The sequence below is a fragment of the Vigna umbellata genome, chromosome 1 (genome assembly GCF_029865625.1).
Source record: "Vigna umbellata cultivar VRB3 chromosome 1, Vumbellata_1.0, whole genome shotgun sequence".
NCBI classification, from domain to species: domain Eukaryota; kingdom Viridiplantae; phylum Streptophyta; class Magnoliopsida; order Fabales; family Fabaceae; genus Vigna; species Vigna umbellata.
The window spans coordinates 81,068,556-81,087,373 of NC_142165.1; the positions used below are offsets into that span (position 1 = coordinate 81,068,556).

Below are 18,818 nucleotides of genomic sequence, written 5' to 3' on the forward strand. Positions count from 1 at the left end.
GGGAATAAGTTATCAATAGAGTTAGCAGTCTAGCCTTACCAGGGTATAATAGTTCAGTTTATAGGGAGTGATAAATATATTAAGCTTTGGTGGTTATATATATATTTATAATCAGTCTTATTGGATTAGGTATTTTAGTTTGTGATAGCTCATATATTATTATTAGTAGACTTCGTAATGGGACTAGGCTTAAAATACGTTCGTTTATGATCGGATACCAGTTTAGGTGTATTTCAGCTAAAAGGTATTAACGTTCGGTTTTCTTAAAAGTATTAGGTTTGATGAATAGTTTGTAAGAGTAATTATAAGTGTTCAGTATAAGCTTTAAGCGTTCGGTTTTGTCAAATAGTGAAATAGCGTTCGTTCTTGTTTTGAGAATAGTAGAATATCGTTCGCTATTACTTTGAGGATAGTGAAATAGCGTTCGTTCTAGTTTTGAGAATAGTAGAATATCGTTCGTTATTGCTTTGAGGATAGTGAAATAGCGTTCGTTCTTGTTTTGAGAATAGTAGAATATCGTTCGTTATTACTTTGAGGATAGTGAAATATCGTTCGTTCTAGTATTGAGGATAGTTAAATATGGTTCGGTCTTATATTAAGTATTTGGTTTAATTAGAGTGTTCTATTCTTAAGTTGTGTTCGGCTCATGTCAAAGTCATATCTATTAAATAAACGTTTAGTTATATTCGTCTGTTGTTTAGATCCTTTCTGTTTGTTGGTAATTAAGGGTGGTGTTATTTGAGCGTTCAATCTTCTTATGTGAAATGTTGTTTGATCTTTCAATGTTGATGTTATGGCTTGGTGTTGGTTGTTTATTACAGCAATGATCTATTATGTATGGGAAGTATTATTGGTATTCAAGTAAAAGTTTATGTTTCAAGTAATGTGGAAGAGAATTCCGGGGAGGAATGTCTCAGTGCAAGGATAATGTTGTGGTAAAGTATGAATACAGATAGTGAAATTCACGGAGTTCATCCTGATATTCTGATGATTACCAGTTCTCAAGTAGAGATGGGTAAGTCATTGTGTGAGAATGGCGGGAGGTCCTAGCCCATAGGTTCTTGGGTGAGTTATAACGGACTAACCTCGGGTGGCAGCTGATGGTTTTCCAATTACTCCACCACCCGAGTGCACGAACGGTCTCAAGCTACGTATTCATACAATCCGGATGGTCAAGTCAAGTGTCAGTCGTACGAAAATTATGATATTCAAGTTATGTGTGATATCTACGTTGGTTCTTGTATGCTATAGCGTTCGGTCTGTAATGATTTGTAGTTTTATTTCATGTACGAATGCATGCTTAATTGAATTATAATAGCTTATCCTTATTTTATGTTTTTATCCATGTTGCCGTTCGGTTTTCTATTGCAATGATCATCCTTGTTGGATGTGAGCAGAAGGAGAAGGGCTTACGTTGGAACAGGAGCTGGACGGTGAGACTCCTGCTGAATAGGAGATGATCGTTCGATCATATAGTATAGATAGTTTTGGTGAAACGACTGTTCACTATTTTGTTCTGTAAATATAATCGTTCGGTTATATAATGAACGTTCGATAATAGTATAGGAAGCTCTTGTAAAGTTCAAAAAATTTTATGATTATTTTTGTAATAACTGTAAGTTTGACTTTAATATCGTAGTAACTGTTCTATCATATTATTAAACGTTGACACCTATATATAGTTGTGTGCTATATTTTTGAGATGTTCGAGTTAACAGGGATAAACATGGTTGCAAGTTAAAAGTCGATACCAATAGTTGATGTTAGTAACTGTAAAATAAAACAATTGTGTCTTGCAGTTAAACAACTAGCAAAGAATGTGAAACTCCAGTAGACGGGACAGATAGTTATGAATAGGTATTGTTTGCTAATAGTCAGCCCCAATCACTTGACTTGGGTATTGGTATAACAAGGGTGAATGCTGAGATAGTATATTCTGTTAGGGTACGACGAGATGAGCTATATCAATTTAAAAAATATTATACAAAAGTTTCTAGTTAAGTTACCAATCAACTTCATTCATGGCTCCTCACCATAATCTTGCAAAACAAAACTAGAAATCAACACAAGAGAATCCAAATATGAAGAACACCAGTAACTAACGATTACAAAGAGAACATGGCAGTGTACAAGTTAACTATGTATAAAGGTAAGGAAGGAAAAGGACAATTAAATGCAAATCTAAATACACCTCTCAATTTCATTACTCTATGAGAACCCCTTTAATACACATCTGACACATGCACAAGGGTTAAACAAGGGCAAGATTGCCTTATGGTTAAAATTTGGATACAATACAGGATATGAACTCGGTTAAAGTGTAACAGGAAACAGTAACAAAGGACGAACAAGTCTAGACATCATCTGCTGTTTCATTAAGCATTATAAAGGGCTGAATAGCACATTAAAAATGAAAAAGAAAATTAATCCTTGAATGCATGAACATATTATAGGCTTCAAATTATATAAAGTGTGAATAGAAGCATTAAAACATGTATTGGACAACAACCGTTACCTTTAAACTCGGCTTCATGGTTCGGTACAGAGAAAAACAAGAAATGAAGAGCATTATTTATATCAATTAGTTACACTAAAATATTATAAACTACAAGGTATACAATCATACTTAATTGAAGAAAGTACAATGAAAAATGCATTCAACAGTTATGTGCACTTTTTTGACACTTCTTGTGACAGAAATGTTTCCGGATTCCCCAGCATAGAGAGATGCGCAAAATGGCAGAAGGGATACATCATCCATCAACAATGAATTGATCTTCTTGATTATCTCCCTCGACCCTAGTGTCACCATGAACAATTCCATTCACATGATGCAAATTTTGCATCATTTGTGAAAGATAATGGTTGCTGGCACTCGTATGATCAGATAGGCCAGCAGGTTGGGCAGGCCATTGAGAGAATAGACCAAGCAATTGGCTAGTAAGATTTTGTTGCTCATGAAGAAACCGAGTCTGCATCTGGCCCATTTCTGCTCGGTGCTGGCTTAGCATCTCGTCAACCCTCTTCTTCCATTCTAGCCTCCTGCAATTCATTCTTTCCTCCCATTCCCTCTCATGAATCAATTCTTCCTCTCTTCTTTTTCTTTCCATCTCTTCATTTTCCTTCTCCATAGCTTCCCATTCCGCCATTGTCTGCCTCCTAAGCTTGTCCCTTTCCTTGTCCCTCTCCTCCCTCTCCTTTTCCCTCTCCTCCAGTTTCTTCTCCCACTGCTTATCAAGCTCCACTCGCAAGTTCTCCCTCCTCTGCCTCTCACGCTCCCTCTCCACCTCACGCTGCTCAAACCGCGCTTCCATTTCCCTTAACTGCCCCAGTTGGTTACCAAGAATCCGCCACACTTTCCTTTCCATCCCCTTTACCACCTTCCTCTTCTTCAAACTTGACCCATTCACCTCCCCTTCCTCCTCAAACACAAAACCATTCTCCGCCGCATCTTCCCTCTCCCGACCACTCCCATTGTAATTCACCTCCCCTTCCTCTGCCTCATACTCAAACCCCAATCCCATCACCTCATTGTCAACACCATCCATAGCAGCCCCAAAATCCCCATCCCCAGAATGACCCATCTGCCCAAACTCAACCATGTCCATCCCCCCACCACCAGCAAGAAAACCATCCCCATGATCCTCATGGTGATCCCCGTGATCCCCATCCTCGATTGCCATCAACTCATTGCCACCATGACCACCAACAACAAGTGCAACATCCCCAAACACATCCTTGTACCTTAGAAAGTTAGACCAATGAGTAAGCCCCTCCACCCAATCAAACTCACTCCCATCATCACAATCACCGCCTCCGGACCCTGAAAACTCAGGCCTCTTGATCTTCTGCTTCACCAGTAGATACTGGTGCCTCATGTTCTGCACCTTCGTCGAAACGTCCTTCCAACTCCACTGCCAAGGGTACGCCACAGGATCGCGCACGTGGTGCACCGAATTCACGTGACAAGCAATCGGCTTGAACTTCTTCTCGCGAGTCCGCATCTTCGCCAGCGAACCGTCCGCCACCATCTCCCCGTATTTGTCGATTAGGGTTTTCTCCTCGGCCTCGGTCCATTTCTTCCGCCTCGGAGGAATCATCGGGAACCAACAATCACTACGCTAACGCTTGCGCAATCTTCCTCTTCTTCTTCCCCCTCCTCCTCCGTCAGCACCAAAACCTTTTCCGATAGCGAATCTGATTGCATCGAGAACGCCAAGATCGAGCAAGTTGCTTTAATTTTTTTTTTCGCCTTTTCAATCCGCGAATTTAACCTAGTGATCAGTTAATCGAATGTCCTCTACGAAAATCTAAAAAAAATGAAAAAGAAGAAGGATGGAGCTCGCTTACCCTTTTCGGAATTGGAATTACAGGAGCGGCTTGACTTTCCCGGAAAAGCTAATTTTTCTCGAGAAAATATCCAAATAATAACTCACTGGAGAATGAAGTGACCAGAAGCTATATTCCAAAGCTGCTGCAACCAAAGTTTTTCCGGCCAATTTTTTTTCCAGAATAATAGTAAATTTTTGTAGCATTAGTTTTATATATATTAGTTGGATATTACTTAACAAAGTAGTGGACATGCCGGAGTGGTTATCGGGCATGACTAGAAATCATGTGAGCTCTGCCCGCGCAGGTTCGAATCCTGCTGTTCACGATTTTTGTTTTGTTAAATTTTGATAATGGATCAACTAATCCAACCAAGTTTTTGCTTGTTAAAAGATTAAATCTTCAAATTTAGTTCATAATTATTCAAAACTTTAAATTTAATTCATAACTACTTAGATCTATAGTTCTAAATTATTTTTTAAAATAAAATATATTATATATTCAAAAATAAAAATTGTAATATAATCAATTGAGTCTAACACCTTCTAAATATTGTCAATATCAATTTAATGAAATGAGCCAAATTAACTTTATTAAAACAATTTAAAATTTAATCGAGTGAAAAATATATTAAAATCAAAGTGAATAATAAATGTAAATATATAATAAAAATTTACTAATTAAAAATTTATAAATATTTTTATATACATATAATTTATACATCAACTTATCAAAACATACTTAATATTTTATTCTCGTCTTCATATATTATCTATTATGCAAAATGACTCACTTTATATACATATTAAATAAATAATACTCCTAACAAATATATAACTTAAAATCATTACACAACAATTTATAAAAAAAATTATATGCAGTCATAACTCTTTTTTTTTTTTTTTGTGTTTGTTGCTTCAAAAAGTTTAAATCTTCAAATTTAATTCATAATTATTCAAAAATTTAAATTTAATTCATAGTTACTTATATTTAAATTCTAAGTTAATATTTTATAATAAAATACATTATATTTAAAAATATTAAGTCTAATCTACACAGTGCAATTTTTTCTACATGGTTTCGTTAAACGTATGTCTTGCAACATCTAGATTATTTAGAACATTCCAATAGTTATACAAGTCTCATGCAATCTTTTAAAGTCCATTTTCAAGTTTATTTAACAACTCCAACTTTACAAAAACTTAATTAATAATGTAGTCTATATATTTAGATTTTTATATTCCTTTTATTTTCTAACTTTTTTTTACTTAATTAGTTCTTATTATTTTTTTAAAAACTCATTATAATTTTTTAATTTTTTTAAAAAAATTCAATTTATCTCTTTCGTTGAATTGGAACCAAAATAAATTATAAACGTAAATATGAAAATCAAATTACTTGCATATGTATAGCTATACATCAACTTATCAAAACATACTTATTACTTTGTTCTTATCTTAATAAATTGTTTATTATGTCAAATGACCCATATTACTCAATTTATTTACATATTCAACAAATAATGTTTCTAAAAAAGATATAACTTAAAATCATTACACTACAATTTATAAATTTTATATGTAGTCTTAACTTTTTTTTTGTGTTTGTTGCTTCTAAAAGGTTTAAATCTTCAAATTTAATTCATAATTATTCAAAATTTAAAATTTAATACATAATTACTTATATTTATAATTCTAAATTAATATTTTCTAATAAAATACATTATATTAAAAAATATTAAGTCTAATTTACAGAATGCATCAATGCATATATTTCGAGATAAACTTTTGCAATTTTTTTCTACAAGGTTATGTTAAATGTATGTCTTGCAACATGTAGATTGTTATCAAGTGATGTTTTAGTTTAATTACATTGCAAGGTTACAATATTTAGAACATTTCGATATAGTTACACAGGTCTCTCATACAATCTTTTGAAGTCATCTTAGAGTTTATTTAACAACTTCAACTTTACAAATAAAATAAAATTAATTAGTAATTTAGTTTATATATTTAGGGTTTATTTTATTTTCTATAATTTTTTTTATTTAATTGAGTTCTTATTATTTAAAAAAGATTTATTGTGATTTTCTGATTTTCTTAAAATAATGTATCTCTTTTATTAAATAGGTGTTAACATAATTTGAAATGTGTCATGTGTCATTTTATACTTTATGACTCATCTAGTTTGACACATGACACCTTCCAAATGTAAATTTAACCTAATGAATCAAATTGACTCTAATAAAAAAACATTAAAACTCAATTAAATAAAAAATATATAGAAAACAAAAATAAACCTTAGGCCTAAATATAAAAACGAAATTATTAATTAAGAAATATCATTACAAAATGTCAGAACCATTAATTTCAGCTGTGAGTGGAAACCAGGTGTTGGTGAAAGGGTTTAGAAAATTCAGAAAGTGGAAGACAGGTGTGTGTAGCTGATTGACCGATCAGTTTTTGACGATAGTATATAAGCAAAATTTTCAAACGTTGAGCCACTTTTGCATGCACCTCTTCTCTCCCAACTTTCTGAGTTTCTCCTCCTTCTCTCTACAGTTCTCCTTCTTCTCTCTAAAAATTCTCACTTTCTCCTTCTTCTAATCATCATTTAGGTTATGTGTGAGTTCTTCCTTGGTGGCAAGAAGTTTTTTTCCATCAATCTATTTGTTGTGTGAAGTGGGTAAGTAAACTCATTCGTTTTTTTTAAGTTTCGGTATTTTCTGGAACATGCAAGCACTGTGCAGCTTACATGTGTTCTTCATCTATCTCTCTCTGAACTTGTTTCTGTTTTTAATCCTTTGGTTGGTCCCTTTTCACCGATCAGAATTGTAGTAGGCTGCTTTAGAAAGTGGTTGCTAGTTAGTCAAGTGGTGGAAGCTTAGGTAGTGCATAGTTTATTCAAGGTAAGGGAAGCTAGTGATTTAATTATATTTTTCTGTGTTTGGAATTCATGTGTGGACGCTTGCATGTATGAATAATGGTGTGTTTGATTGAATTGTATTCAAATTATGTGTTAGGCCTATACATGTGAACTCGACTGGGTTTGCCTGTTGTAGAACGTGGTCATTTCTGGTTTGGGAATGAGAGCATGTGAAAATATGAGTGGTGAGTAGTGTGTAATAGGTTCAGTGGAATATGTTTAAAATAACTTAGAAATCAAGTTTGGAAGTTTAGAAATTAAGAAAAATGTCTTGTTTTGGTTTAATAAGTGTTATTCAGAGTTTTGCTTTGATTGATCGTTCGGCGGTGTTATGTACTCAGTCATTTATAGGTGTTCGGTCTATTAGAGGTATTATCTAAGTATGACCGTTCGGTCTGATCACAATTTTCTGATACTAAACTAGAGTTCGATTTGAGTTATGAGTGTGCAGTGTAAGTTATTCAGGACTGGATTAAGTTCCTAGTAGTCAGTTTCTATATCGATCGGTCAATAATAGCGTTCGGTCATTTTCTTCTGTTCTGTCTCTTACGAAGCATTCGGTTCTCTCGGTTGGGTAGTGGGAAAGTGTTTGGTTTCTAACGTTCACATGCCCTCTTTATTCTATGAATGAAAATATAATTGATGAATGACAGATTATGTTTAATATGAGAATTTTGGACTTATTTATACTGTGGAAGAGAATTCCAAGGCGGAATGTCTCGTGTATGGTTATGGAATTGTAAAGTATGAATATGGATATGCTAAGCTGGCATTCATCCTGAAATTCTATGACTATCATTCTCACATAGAGAGAGGTATTTCATTTGTGAGAATAGCAGGAGGTCGTACCACCTCAGGGTGTCGGGTAGGTATTATGGGATTAACCTTGGGTAGTAGCTTGATTGGTGTCAACTGTTACACTACCACAAGTGCGAGGACGACTGTAGCTACATATTCATACAATCCGGATGGTCAAGTCATAGTGTTCAGTTTATATATATATATATATATATATATATATATATAATGAATGGTGGTGTTCGATTTGTATGTGACTAAATGTATTATGTGTTACATGATGTATCGTTCATCTTTGTACGTATTGAACTTGCATGAATTGTATATATGTGTTTATAATTAAATTACGTTAGTTTACCCTACTTTCTTGTTGTCTTGTTTTGTTTGTTTGGTTATCTTTTCTTTTGCAATGATCATCCTGTGGATGTGAGCAGAAGGTGATGAGTGTTCGGTGGAACAAGAATTGGAAGGCGAGGACCCTGTTGCTTAAGTTAAGACTGCTCGGTCATCGGGTGTGTATAGTTTTAGACTGGACCGTTCGGTCAATAGGTTTAGTTTATCTTTTGTAAACCGGTCGGGTTATACAGACTGTTGTATCACCGTTCGGTTTATGTCTGTATTTTTGTATCAGACTTATGTTGATTTGTAAAGTTTTTAGTTTTATGGTTCTTTTGGATAAATGTTAAATACTTTACTAACCCTTGATGAACCGATCTACCTTATTATTATATATGATTAATCTATGATATAGTGTTATGATATATTTTAGGATGTTACACAAAACGTTTTTTTATATGTATGAACTAACCTCTACATCAACTTATGAAAACACACTTATTACTTTATTTTAAATACATCACTATATTTATTCTTGTCGTAATAAATTGTCGTGTGGAATAACTCTTATATTATAACTCAATTTATTTACATTTTTAACAAATAATGTTCTTTTAACAAAGATATAACTTAAAAACATTACACAAAATCCTCAAATACACATCAATTTTAAAAATAATAATTAAAAAAAGAATTAAATATATATTTTTAGTCTCTAAACTTGGACTCAAAATTACAATTCATTCATATTTCGAATTTTAATATAATTTGGTTCTTAAACTTTAAAAATAATAAGTATGACTCTTTTAACCCAATTGCATAAAACTGTTTTGATGTGTTAGATGACATTTTATATTATCGTTTGAGTTGTTTATTTAACCCGTTTAAACTTAAATGTCAATCTAAAATACCATTTAACATGTAAAAAAGAATTATTTTGTTCAGTTAAAATACAATGTTTATTCATTTTTAAAATTTTGAAACCAAAGAATATCAAAATTTGAAATATACACAAATTTCAATTTTTCGTATAAGATTAAAGACTAAAACATATTTAACTCTAAAAAAATCATCACATATCTTCATAGAACTATCTGTCATGACTCAGTATAATCTGACAAACTTAATTAAATCTACTAACGCTTTATATTTTATTTTAACTTTCGTATTAATGTGAAATTGAAATAAGAAGTTAAAAGCTTCACAAAAAATAATGCTAAACTAAAATATATGTTTTAGATACTTAAAAATATTATAAAACATTTTATAATATAATAATTGATTATCAAATATTTTCAAAATTATCATCTAATAAAAGAATCTGTTTATTATATTTATTTATTCATATACAAATATAATATCTCACTACTGGAAAAAAAAAAACTCCATATTTAACTATGAAATTCAAACTCTCTCATATATTCTCATAATAACATATGTAAGTGATAAAGTTATTTGGGGAGGTTCTGCTGTGCTGCCAATATGTAACTATTATAATATCATGATCAATCTAGTTGTCGCTTTCAATAACATGAGACAGCTGCCAATGAAAGCTACATCATTAGATGCCCTAAAACAGCCACCAAAGCTGTGGTTGAAAGGTTTGCTTATAAATTACTGAGACTGCATTTAAATTATGCAAGTCTGATCCATCCAATGGTAGGACCAAATGGTTTTGAGGATTTACAGTTTGGTCCCTTCATTTTTTTTTTATTTAAATTACAACTAAATACATTAACTTAAAAATTTATATATTACCTTTACTGTTAAGGGATAGGATATGTATGTACAGTGTACTCTTATGGTAATAATATTTACGAATTATTTTTTTAATCCTAACTCTTTTTATATTGCTACTGTACGATATCTGTCCGAAGATACATAAGCCATCCATGCAGTACTTGGCCCTAATGTTTTGTTTATTATTAATATGGCTTAGCTGAATTCATGTCAATTATCTGGAATTGATATTATACTATCTCATAACTATTGTAGACATTATTTCCAAACCTAAAAGATGTACTATAAATATCTCAAGTTGATTTGATTAACTGTTTACAACAAAGCGTAAAATATGCTTTTATAAGCATCATATCATAATAGAAACAAATAGTTTAGTCTAATTAATAAGCTAAGTTTGGACATACGTAAGCATTTCATTATATGTACTCAAATATTATAAGTATTTATTTTATGTATGAATAGAATGTTTGTTTTTTTCATTCTAACAAAAGGATTTCCTGAAAACTTATCTACATCAAGAATTTATTGAAAAATGAACTTAAATTTGCTTCATGTCAACAATATATTATTGATAATACTTATTTTTTTCATTTAAATTAGTTTTTAGGAAATGTTTTAATTTTTAAAAAAAATTACATAAAGAAACACATTTTATTATTTATATTTAAGAAATTAAGATTGAGATATTATGAATATTTGATATTATATATATATATATTATATGAATAAAATAAAATGAAAAGCTCTTTCATATAACACGTCTCCTATGTTTTCAAAACCTAAAATCCCATCAACAACTCCTTTGATTTAAGAGTATGTTAATTTTGCAAGGAATACCAGTTGTGTAGGGTTTTGCATTAAAAGTTATATTACCTAGGCTTGATATAAGTTATATAGTATATGAAAGTGTTATTTGAGGAAGAAATATGCAATTAATATTATATAAATAATATTTAATGTATTTTCAAGTTTAAATGTGGACATATGCAAGATGAAGTAAAAGAACTTCTTAAAATCTCAAAACGGCTCTAAAGGATTTTGAACAATTTTTTTCTTTCAACCTTTTTCTTAAGAAGTAAAGGTTATAAAAGATTCTATTGCATTTTTTTCTAAGCGATCAAGGTATTTTTAAACTCTAAGTTTGTGAGTAAAAATATTATTTGTGTTCAATAATATTTTAAAAGAACGAACTTTTTTGTATTTGTCTTAACATATTATCTCCTTTTAATGAACAAAATATGTAATCTTTTTAAATCACAATTGTTTAATTCGAAATGACTTCATTCTAAAGAATACTCAAGATATCAAGAAGTGATTTAATCCGAAATGATTGTTTTTAAGAAAAATACTTGGGTTTTTAGCATGGAATAACTAAGGTCCAAAGAACTCAATTGTATTTTTTTTTATTAGTATGCTTTAATGAAATTTGTTTGTGTTGATGAAGAATTAGACATAATCTTTCATTAACAAATCATGTTTACCTCTTCTTTCATATTATTTGTTACTCATTTGCATCTAACAAAAAGGAGAGTCTTTCATAAACAAGTTTTGTGACAATTTATTGACAATGCATATGTCAAGCCAAGAGTTGTGTCTAATGATATACCTTCACATGGTGAATGATGAAAATATTCAAAAAGTTTTAGATATACAATTCAATCCTCCTTATGTAATTTGTTTTTTCTCTTTTTACATACTCAATTTTTTGTGAATTGACCACCAAACTAGAGTGGTTAATCTAAGTTCGAGGGGAGGAACTTTATATGACAGTTGCTATATAGTTAATTATCTATTACTGCCTTATATCAGCTAAGATTGATCTTGCTATAAACATAGATAATTCTAACTGAGTATATACAAATTGAGTTAACAAATTATCTCAATTTTTTTATTATTTTCGACCTTTCTATTAATGTTACATTAGACCTAGCTAGAAAAAATAAATCTTTAGAAAATTGACTCTACCCTTTTTAATTGATCTTATATACAAGTACACTCAGCCAAAATGAATATTCAACTTTTTATATTTCATTCATGAGTCAAGACAACATTGAGGTGTGAAGACCATAACAAGACTTTCAAATGGATTTCAAGGATCGTGATCTCATATGAAGACAAATTTTAGAGTATTAGCTATTCACAATTTCACAAAAAAATCATCTGCTCATAGAAATTGCCAAAAGGAAAATCGTAAGAAAAGATTACAGGAAACTAAATTATGATATTAATCTCTAATATTGTCTGCTTCTTGTAACCTTTATCACTTCTTACTTTCTGTTTTGCCTTTCCTGACACTACAAGCTTGTTAAAACCAAGAAATACCACTCATTCTTTGACCTTCTTCTTGAAATTCATACATAGCTTAATCTTCATAGGATTTGAAAACCCTCTGTAGTCTGGAAACATAGATGAAAAACCACTGTTTTCCAGGCTAGAGTTTAAAAACAACATGGATATCAAGTCGCTGTGCTATTATCCTCATGCTCTGGAGCTGTAAAAACTGGAGTCTGTATGGGTTTATTACCCATATCTTTGGTTTTGTGAAGAAGAAAGGTCCCAGATAAAATTGTAACAAAGCCACAAACCTCAGTAGCAATTTGTGATGCATCTTGTGTGTCCCACTCCTGTAGAAAATCAACAAAGCAGAAAAGCAATTAATGATTTGCAATCCATTTGCAAACTACCGATTGAAGATATTATTTAAGAGCAATTATACTGCAGATCAGATGAGTCTACAAGACAATACAGCAATTCAGATAATTGACCAATCGTAGATGTTAATCATGCATTGTAGCCTTGTCAAAATCTCATCACCCATTATTCTATTCATATTATTAGTCCTCTAGGGTGTACGGTAATGATTTCTCTAATGATCTCACTGCTCATTATAAATTTGTAAAAACCATACTCAAGCATCTTCTAGGTAATCACTAACATATTCTTATAAATGTTAAATCCATTTAACCTTAGAAGAATTATTATTTGTCGCCATATCTTTTTAATAGAACTTCAATTTTTCTTAGACTGCACTGTATACTCTTGGTCTTTTAAATGCTATTAAAAATCCTATTCTAAACATGATTTCGAAGGGGATAAACCCTGATCTCGATCCATATTCCAGAAATTTTACCGCTCTAGTTGAAATATACAAATAAAAACCGTCAAGTTATAAGCAAATCATGACAAGGAAAAATGTTATTTTCCCTCAAATAATTCTTACTCCGCGGTAGTTCTGTTTTCTTCGTAGTCTAACTAAAACAAGGTGAAACAAGAATCTTATATCTGAAGTACCTAAATTGGATTTTGTCCTTATCGTGCTATATATCCTTTAGGCATTTTAATATAAAACATAATTCTTACAAAATTTGTAGATTTGTAAGCACAATGGCATCTTTTGATTATGTGGCTGATTCCACCAAGTGAAAGCAGGCTTTTTGTTGTTGATAGTTTTAAATTAATATATGATATGGGTGCTGAATTTTGGAAATGGCTTAATGGTCTGATGCAGATTAATATGTTTGTTCTTCAATTGGTTCTATCCTCCATTTTGCAAAATTATTGGAGTGATCAAGCTAAAGTTGTATCAGCTGCCACTGTTATACATACTATCTCTGAAATATGGTATAACCGTAATCTAGTGTGTTATGAGAATATCATTTATTCTTATGTTAATATACCCGAATACCATTGCATGGGTTGTATGAACCATTAGGGAATTTATCAAAGCTTTTTCAGTTGATTGTCATCCCAAGAAGGCAACTAATGTAAAGTTAATTAGGAACTTCCTGATTGTGGATGGGTGAAATGTACTAATGATGGGAAAACAGCGATGGATGATTCCTTGAATGCAGCTTGTAGTGGGATTTTTTGCGATTATACAGCTGCTATGATGAGTTGTTTTTCTATTTCTCTAGACGGACACAGACGTTAAACCGGACCCTTTTGCTATTATGAATGAATGCTATTAAAATTACTCACGGAAAGAAATGGTTAAAATTATGGATTGAGAGTGAGTGATACAACAAGTGCAATCTACGCATTCACCAGTTCTAATATTGTATTCCTTGAAGACTTTTCAATAGATGGTTGAATTGTATGGCCATTATGAAGACGAGGTTTCAAGTATCTCATATATAGAGAGGATAATAGATGTATTGACTTACTTTCGACAGACTATATTTTATTTTTCTTACTAATAATATCTAAGTATGCTGCAGATTATTGATGAAATATAATGTTTCAACATAATTGGGGTTGCAGATAATATACTGATGCTAGTGCATACTTGCTTAATAGAAACAATTAGTAGCATCCCCAAGCACATTTTAAAGAAAAAGTATAAAACAATATAAAATATGTGTAATATGGAACCATAGAAAAAAATTAGTTACCTTGAACATCATTATGCTGGCAAAAATGGTGAATGATGTAAACATGACATAGTAAATTGGTGATACAACTGCGGTGTTAAAAGTGTCCAAAGCCTGAAATATGTCTCCAAAATAAATAAATAAATAGCATTACAATAAATAAGCATATTGTCTTGAACTAGTAACTCATTACACTTATTTCAAGGATTTTAGCATTCTTGATTTTAATTATTAAAGAAAGTGTACAGAGTATGCTGAATGTGCCATTCCATTTCTAAAGTATTGCATGTTGAGTATTATTCGTCTTTTTTTAACTAAAGATGGAAGGAAATGAACTAGTTGAATGTCAATTAAGATAAATAAACCACAGAAAACCTTTTGTTATAACTTATAACTTTTCCAAATGCCAAATATTAGATTAAAAGTGCAGACATTTCCATTTAGCAAATGATAGAGTTCTGTACAAAAGCATGGTTAGATATTTTTAACTATTACAAATTACAAACTAATCATCAAGTTCAAATGTTAAAGATCTTCGAAAAAACAAAAATAGTATTTTCAATGCTAGCACTCTAATCACCAATAGAAAGTTTTGAAAAATAAATTTAACTTCAGCATAATTATATCGAGTTGTACTTCGGAACATGTCACCAAAGGAACATGTAGTAACAGATATTAATTAAAGTTTACCTTGTTCAAGTAGTTAATCTGCAAAAGACAACATCCTATGACAATAATTGTAAAGAACCACGTCTGAAAGTAAACGAATTGGTTGTTGCCTTCAAATGTAAGCTTCATAGCTATTGAAACTGCTTTCACACTCATAACCTACCCAACAAGGAACAAAGTTAACTTTACAGAGGTTAGCTATATTATGAGCATTGAAGATATAATGGATACCGTAATTGAGCCTGTGAGAGAGCATATTCCAACATATACAATCAGATGGCTTTGCCCATATCGTGGAACATAATAGAAAATAAGGATGCAAACCACAACCACAACTATGCAGCCGTAGATCAAAAATCCTGTTGATGAATAAAAGAAGTCAATGACAGCTTAATTAATCATACATGAATGCTTGAATCCATTCAATGGTTAAGAATGTTGAAACCAAGCAATCAGGGATAAAAGTTACCAGGTTCTGTAGCAAGTTCCCACACTTCCTTAACAGAGTGAATAACTCTTTCATGGGGAGCATGCAACACAATAGTTGTAGATCCTACCACACAGAGAGCACATCCAAGCACGCCAAATATGTGCAATCTCTCCTTTAGTATAAAGTGAGCTAGTACTGCACTGCATGGTGATATTAGTTTGCAATTATTTCTTAAACGAAAACAGCATCCAAATTCAAATTTGATGGATGATGATGAGCATCCACAGTTGTCTCAAAGGAAGCAAATGCCATCAGAATACCATGTTCCGTACCTGAAAATGATACTCAAAGCTCCCAAAGGAGTTACTAGTAGTGCAGGAGCAAAGGCATAGGCTGCAAAATTGGCTATTTCTCCAACAATCACTAAGAAAATTTAAGCATACATAAAGAATTAGTAGATGAATTTTTCATCAGATTAGTAAGAAGTGAGAATATTTGCAGATACGTTATTTCTGGTTATAGAGTACAAAGATGTATATGTATGCACACACAAAAAAAAAACACACACAAAAAAAAAAAAACACACACACATATAGATTCTGCCAAGGCATCTTCTGTAACCATATGAAGTTGAAACTTCAATTCTTGAAACAGTAGTAAACAGGGGCAGTGACACGTATTCAATATTACTTAAGGTATGAATAGATTGGAAGCTTATTTCTTTCATAAAGTCTCATGAATATGGAAGCCAACGTAAAACAAAAAAGGGGTGTATTAGATATCCCCCAACTGTATATCATGTAAAAGTATGAAAGAAACCCCAGTCAGTCCTTCGTCTGACTAAAGTTTTCATTAGTTTATGATAAAAACAGGTCCCAATTTTGAACTTTCAAAGCTTCGTCAAATATAAAAACCCGCAAGTCAAGTCCACCTACTTCGCTCGTTGCTTTTATTCTTAACCTGTAATGTACTACCATCAAAAGAAAAAACAAATAAAACATAAAGTCAACAGTCATCAAATTATAGAAGAATGGAAGAAGGAAATAGTCATCATCCTTCCACTGTTTGTATCTTCGTAAGAAGAGAGGGGGGACTAATAATGTCAGACCATCACTTTATGCAATTCTTGGTGGAGTAAAAGGATCGGAATACCTCTACTTTTGCATACTTTGTACTAGAGATAGAAATCGATTAGAAATCAAGAATTTTTGGTAGCCCAAATAAGTAGAAATTATTCTACATCCTTGTACCCTTAACTGTAAAATGGTAATTCCCTGATAGACAAAATAAAGACAACAAATGAACACCTTTCATTTAATTGGAAAACTTTAAAAAGTTCAAGCATCATATTCCTTTGCATTCAAGCTAAAACATAGTTTTAAACTAAGAAAAATAATTAATATTAAAAGGTGACTTGGCATGGCCACCAAACCTTAAAATCTTGTCCAGAAGCTACATGACACAACTGCACAACTGATTAGTAAAAAGTCCAAAATGGTATATCATATAAAGTAAATCAATGAATACAACAACACATTTAAAAATGAATTAGGTCAAACATGCAACACAATTGGTCACAGCAAGAAATCCTTTATAGATTAAAACAGGTAGGTAGGTAGCTTATGTATGTATTGCAGTTAAAAATGTTACACGGTACATTACTCCAGTAAATTCAGAACTGGGATAGTTTAAAAAACTGAAATTCACTTACTAGAGATCATTCCAAACCACCAACAAGGTTCACGGAGATATGCATGCCCTCCCGAAGCTGGTCAATCAAAAACAAAAATAAGTACAAAATAACTATTGAAAAAATTATAATTCAACCCTTGTCATGCCAAAAAGAAAAGAAAAACCATGAGAGGAATCATGAACCTGCTCTTTTCCCTGTAGCCCCAGCCTTCTTTAGCCCCATTTTTTTTATTATGAAGCTGGAGCCAATGAAAATGCTGGAAGAGACAGCCAGAATAAACCCGGTTACGTTGTCAGAAGATGCCCCCATTTGTCACAACCAGACAAATGATACCAAAAAATATCTTCTATGAAACTAATCGAGGAATTGCAGGGCCAAGATGTCCAATTCGATCCCTTGACCCTATAAGCCATTGAATATGCATACAAAATTAATAATTAAACAAGAAAATTAATTCATGGAATGAAAATAAAGATGCACATAGAGACACCTTAGAAGGATAAGTTATGCACCTTGTTGACACCTCACACACAACTTTTTGGCTAGAAAATCATGATCCAGAATCAAAGAAAAGGGTTCTCCTGAGCATGAAAATTGAAGCCTTAATCGTTGATGTCAAAGGTGACGGAAGAAGAGATCATGGAATTCTGATGGAACAGAGACACAAGAAGCAACACAGCCCTTTGTTGTCACGCATACCTTGCTGAAACAATTACCCCAAATTAAGAGTTTCCGTAATTCACGTTTTCTAACACCTTTTTGCATTATTAATATTTGATACGTATAATAAATATAATACGATAATTACTATTACAACTTTATACATGTTCTTAGCGGGGTCTTTGAAAGGGCTCTTTTGAACACGTAGTACGATCTAAGTGGTTTTGAAGTTTTGACGTGTAATCCCAAAGTTGGAATGGAGATAAGAACTACATGCAAAAGAATTTTTCACACTCAAATCACTAAAAAAAGTTGTAGAATTTAGGAGAATAAAGTGGTAAGTACAGTGTGATTATTAGAGTGATTGAATATTAATTGTATTTATAGGATAACTATGAACTTATGTTGTGATATTAAATAATATTATTAAAATAATAATTATCTAAAATAGATAATAATAATGAAATGATTTTTTATTCTGAATAATAACTATAATATCAAATTAGTGAGATTAGTTATGATTGTGTGAATATGTGAATATTCTTCATATGTATTTTGGGTCATTCCAAGATAAAGAGGCTTAATGGTCCTCGTTAGGCTGCACTTTTAAGTATATCTATTGGTTTGTATAGGTATATAAGCCTCCCGTCTTGAGTGTTTGATTAGCATATAGTGATCTACAAGTGATTGGTTGTTTGACTGGACTGTTTGAATGCCTTTTCTACAGATAGTCTTTGCTTTATGCTGTCAACTTGGAGGCCTTAGTGTTGTCGACATAGGCAGACTTTATGTTGGGCTATTGGCTTGGGTAGGCTCTTTTAGGTGTTGTCAGCTTAGGCATTTGCTTGCCGTAGGCATGATTTGT

At 31.9% G+C, this 18,818-nt stretch overlaps 2 protein-coding genes and 1 non-coding gene across 4 annotated transcripts; 1 reads left to right on the forward strand and 2 right to left on the reverse strand.

Moving 5' to 3' along the window:
• Positions 1–2,473: 2,473 nt before the first annotated feature.
• Positions 2,474–4,494, reverse strand: LOC124822243 (uncharacterized). 2 transcript variants are annotated; one of them, XM_047294232.2, is made up of 2 exons: positions 4,351–4,494; positions 2,474–4,252 (listed from the first exon to the last, which is right to left on the reverse strand). In XM_047294232.2, exon 2 carries the CDS (start codon positions 4,098–4,100, stop codon positions 2,754–2,756), a length of 1,347 nt encoding a protein of 448 aa, XP_047150188.1. In that variant the 5' UTR covers positions 4,101–4,252; positions 4,351–4,494; the 3' UTR covers positions 2,474–2,753. The 2 variants fall into 2 exon arrangements, with proteins under 2 accessions (XP_047150188.1, XP_047150187.1); XM_047294231.2 differs by having other exon boundaries at positions 2,474–4,274; positions 4,351–4,484.
• An 81-nt stretch (positions 4,495–4,575) lies between these two features.
• On the forward strand, positions 4,576–4,657 carry TRNAS-AGA (transfer RNA serine (anticodon AGA)). The gene has a single exon. It is a non-coding gene; the product is annotated as a tRNA-Ser (tRNA).
• A 7,532-nt stretch (positions 4,658–12,189) lies between these two features.
• On the reverse strand, positions 12,190–18,042 carry LOC124822244 (magnesium transporter NIPA (DUF803)). Its single transcript, XM_047294233.2, has 9 exons — positions 17,806–18,042; positions 17,476–17,695; positions 17,312–17,368; positions 15,933–16,023; positions 15,640–15,800; positions 15,402–15,529; positions 15,192–15,329; positions 14,523–14,615; positions 12,190–12,755 (listed from the first exon to the last, which is right to left on the reverse strand). The coding sequence occupies exons 2-9, from the start codon at positions 17,600–17,602 to the stop codon at positions 12,588–12,590; spliced, it is 963 nt and encodes a 320-aa protein (XP_047150189.1). The 5' UTR covers positions 17,603–17,695; positions 17,806–18,042; the 3' UTR covers positions 12,190–12,587.
• Between the last annotated feature and the right edge of the window lie 776 nt (positions 18,043–18,818).

Excerpts from the sequence above, each read along its gene's own strand:
- LOC124822244 (XM_047294233.2), bottom strand. The coding sequence starts at position 17,602 with ATGGGGGCATCTTCTGACAACGTAACCGGGTTTATTCTGGCTGTCTCT. Across the intron at positions 17,369-17,475 it reads GGCTACAGGGAAAAGAGCAG|CTTCGGGAGGGCATGCATAT; the intron begins GTTCATGATTCC and ends TTGATTGACCAG. Across the intron at positions 15,530-15,639 it reads GGAACTTGCTACAGAACCTG|GATTTTTGATCTACGGCTGC; the intron begins GTAACTTTTATC and ends ATTCATCAACAG.
- LOC124822243 (XM_047294232.2), bottom strand. The coding sequence starts at position 4,100 with ATGATTCCTCCGAGGCGGAAGAAATGGACCGAGGCCGAGGAGAAAACC.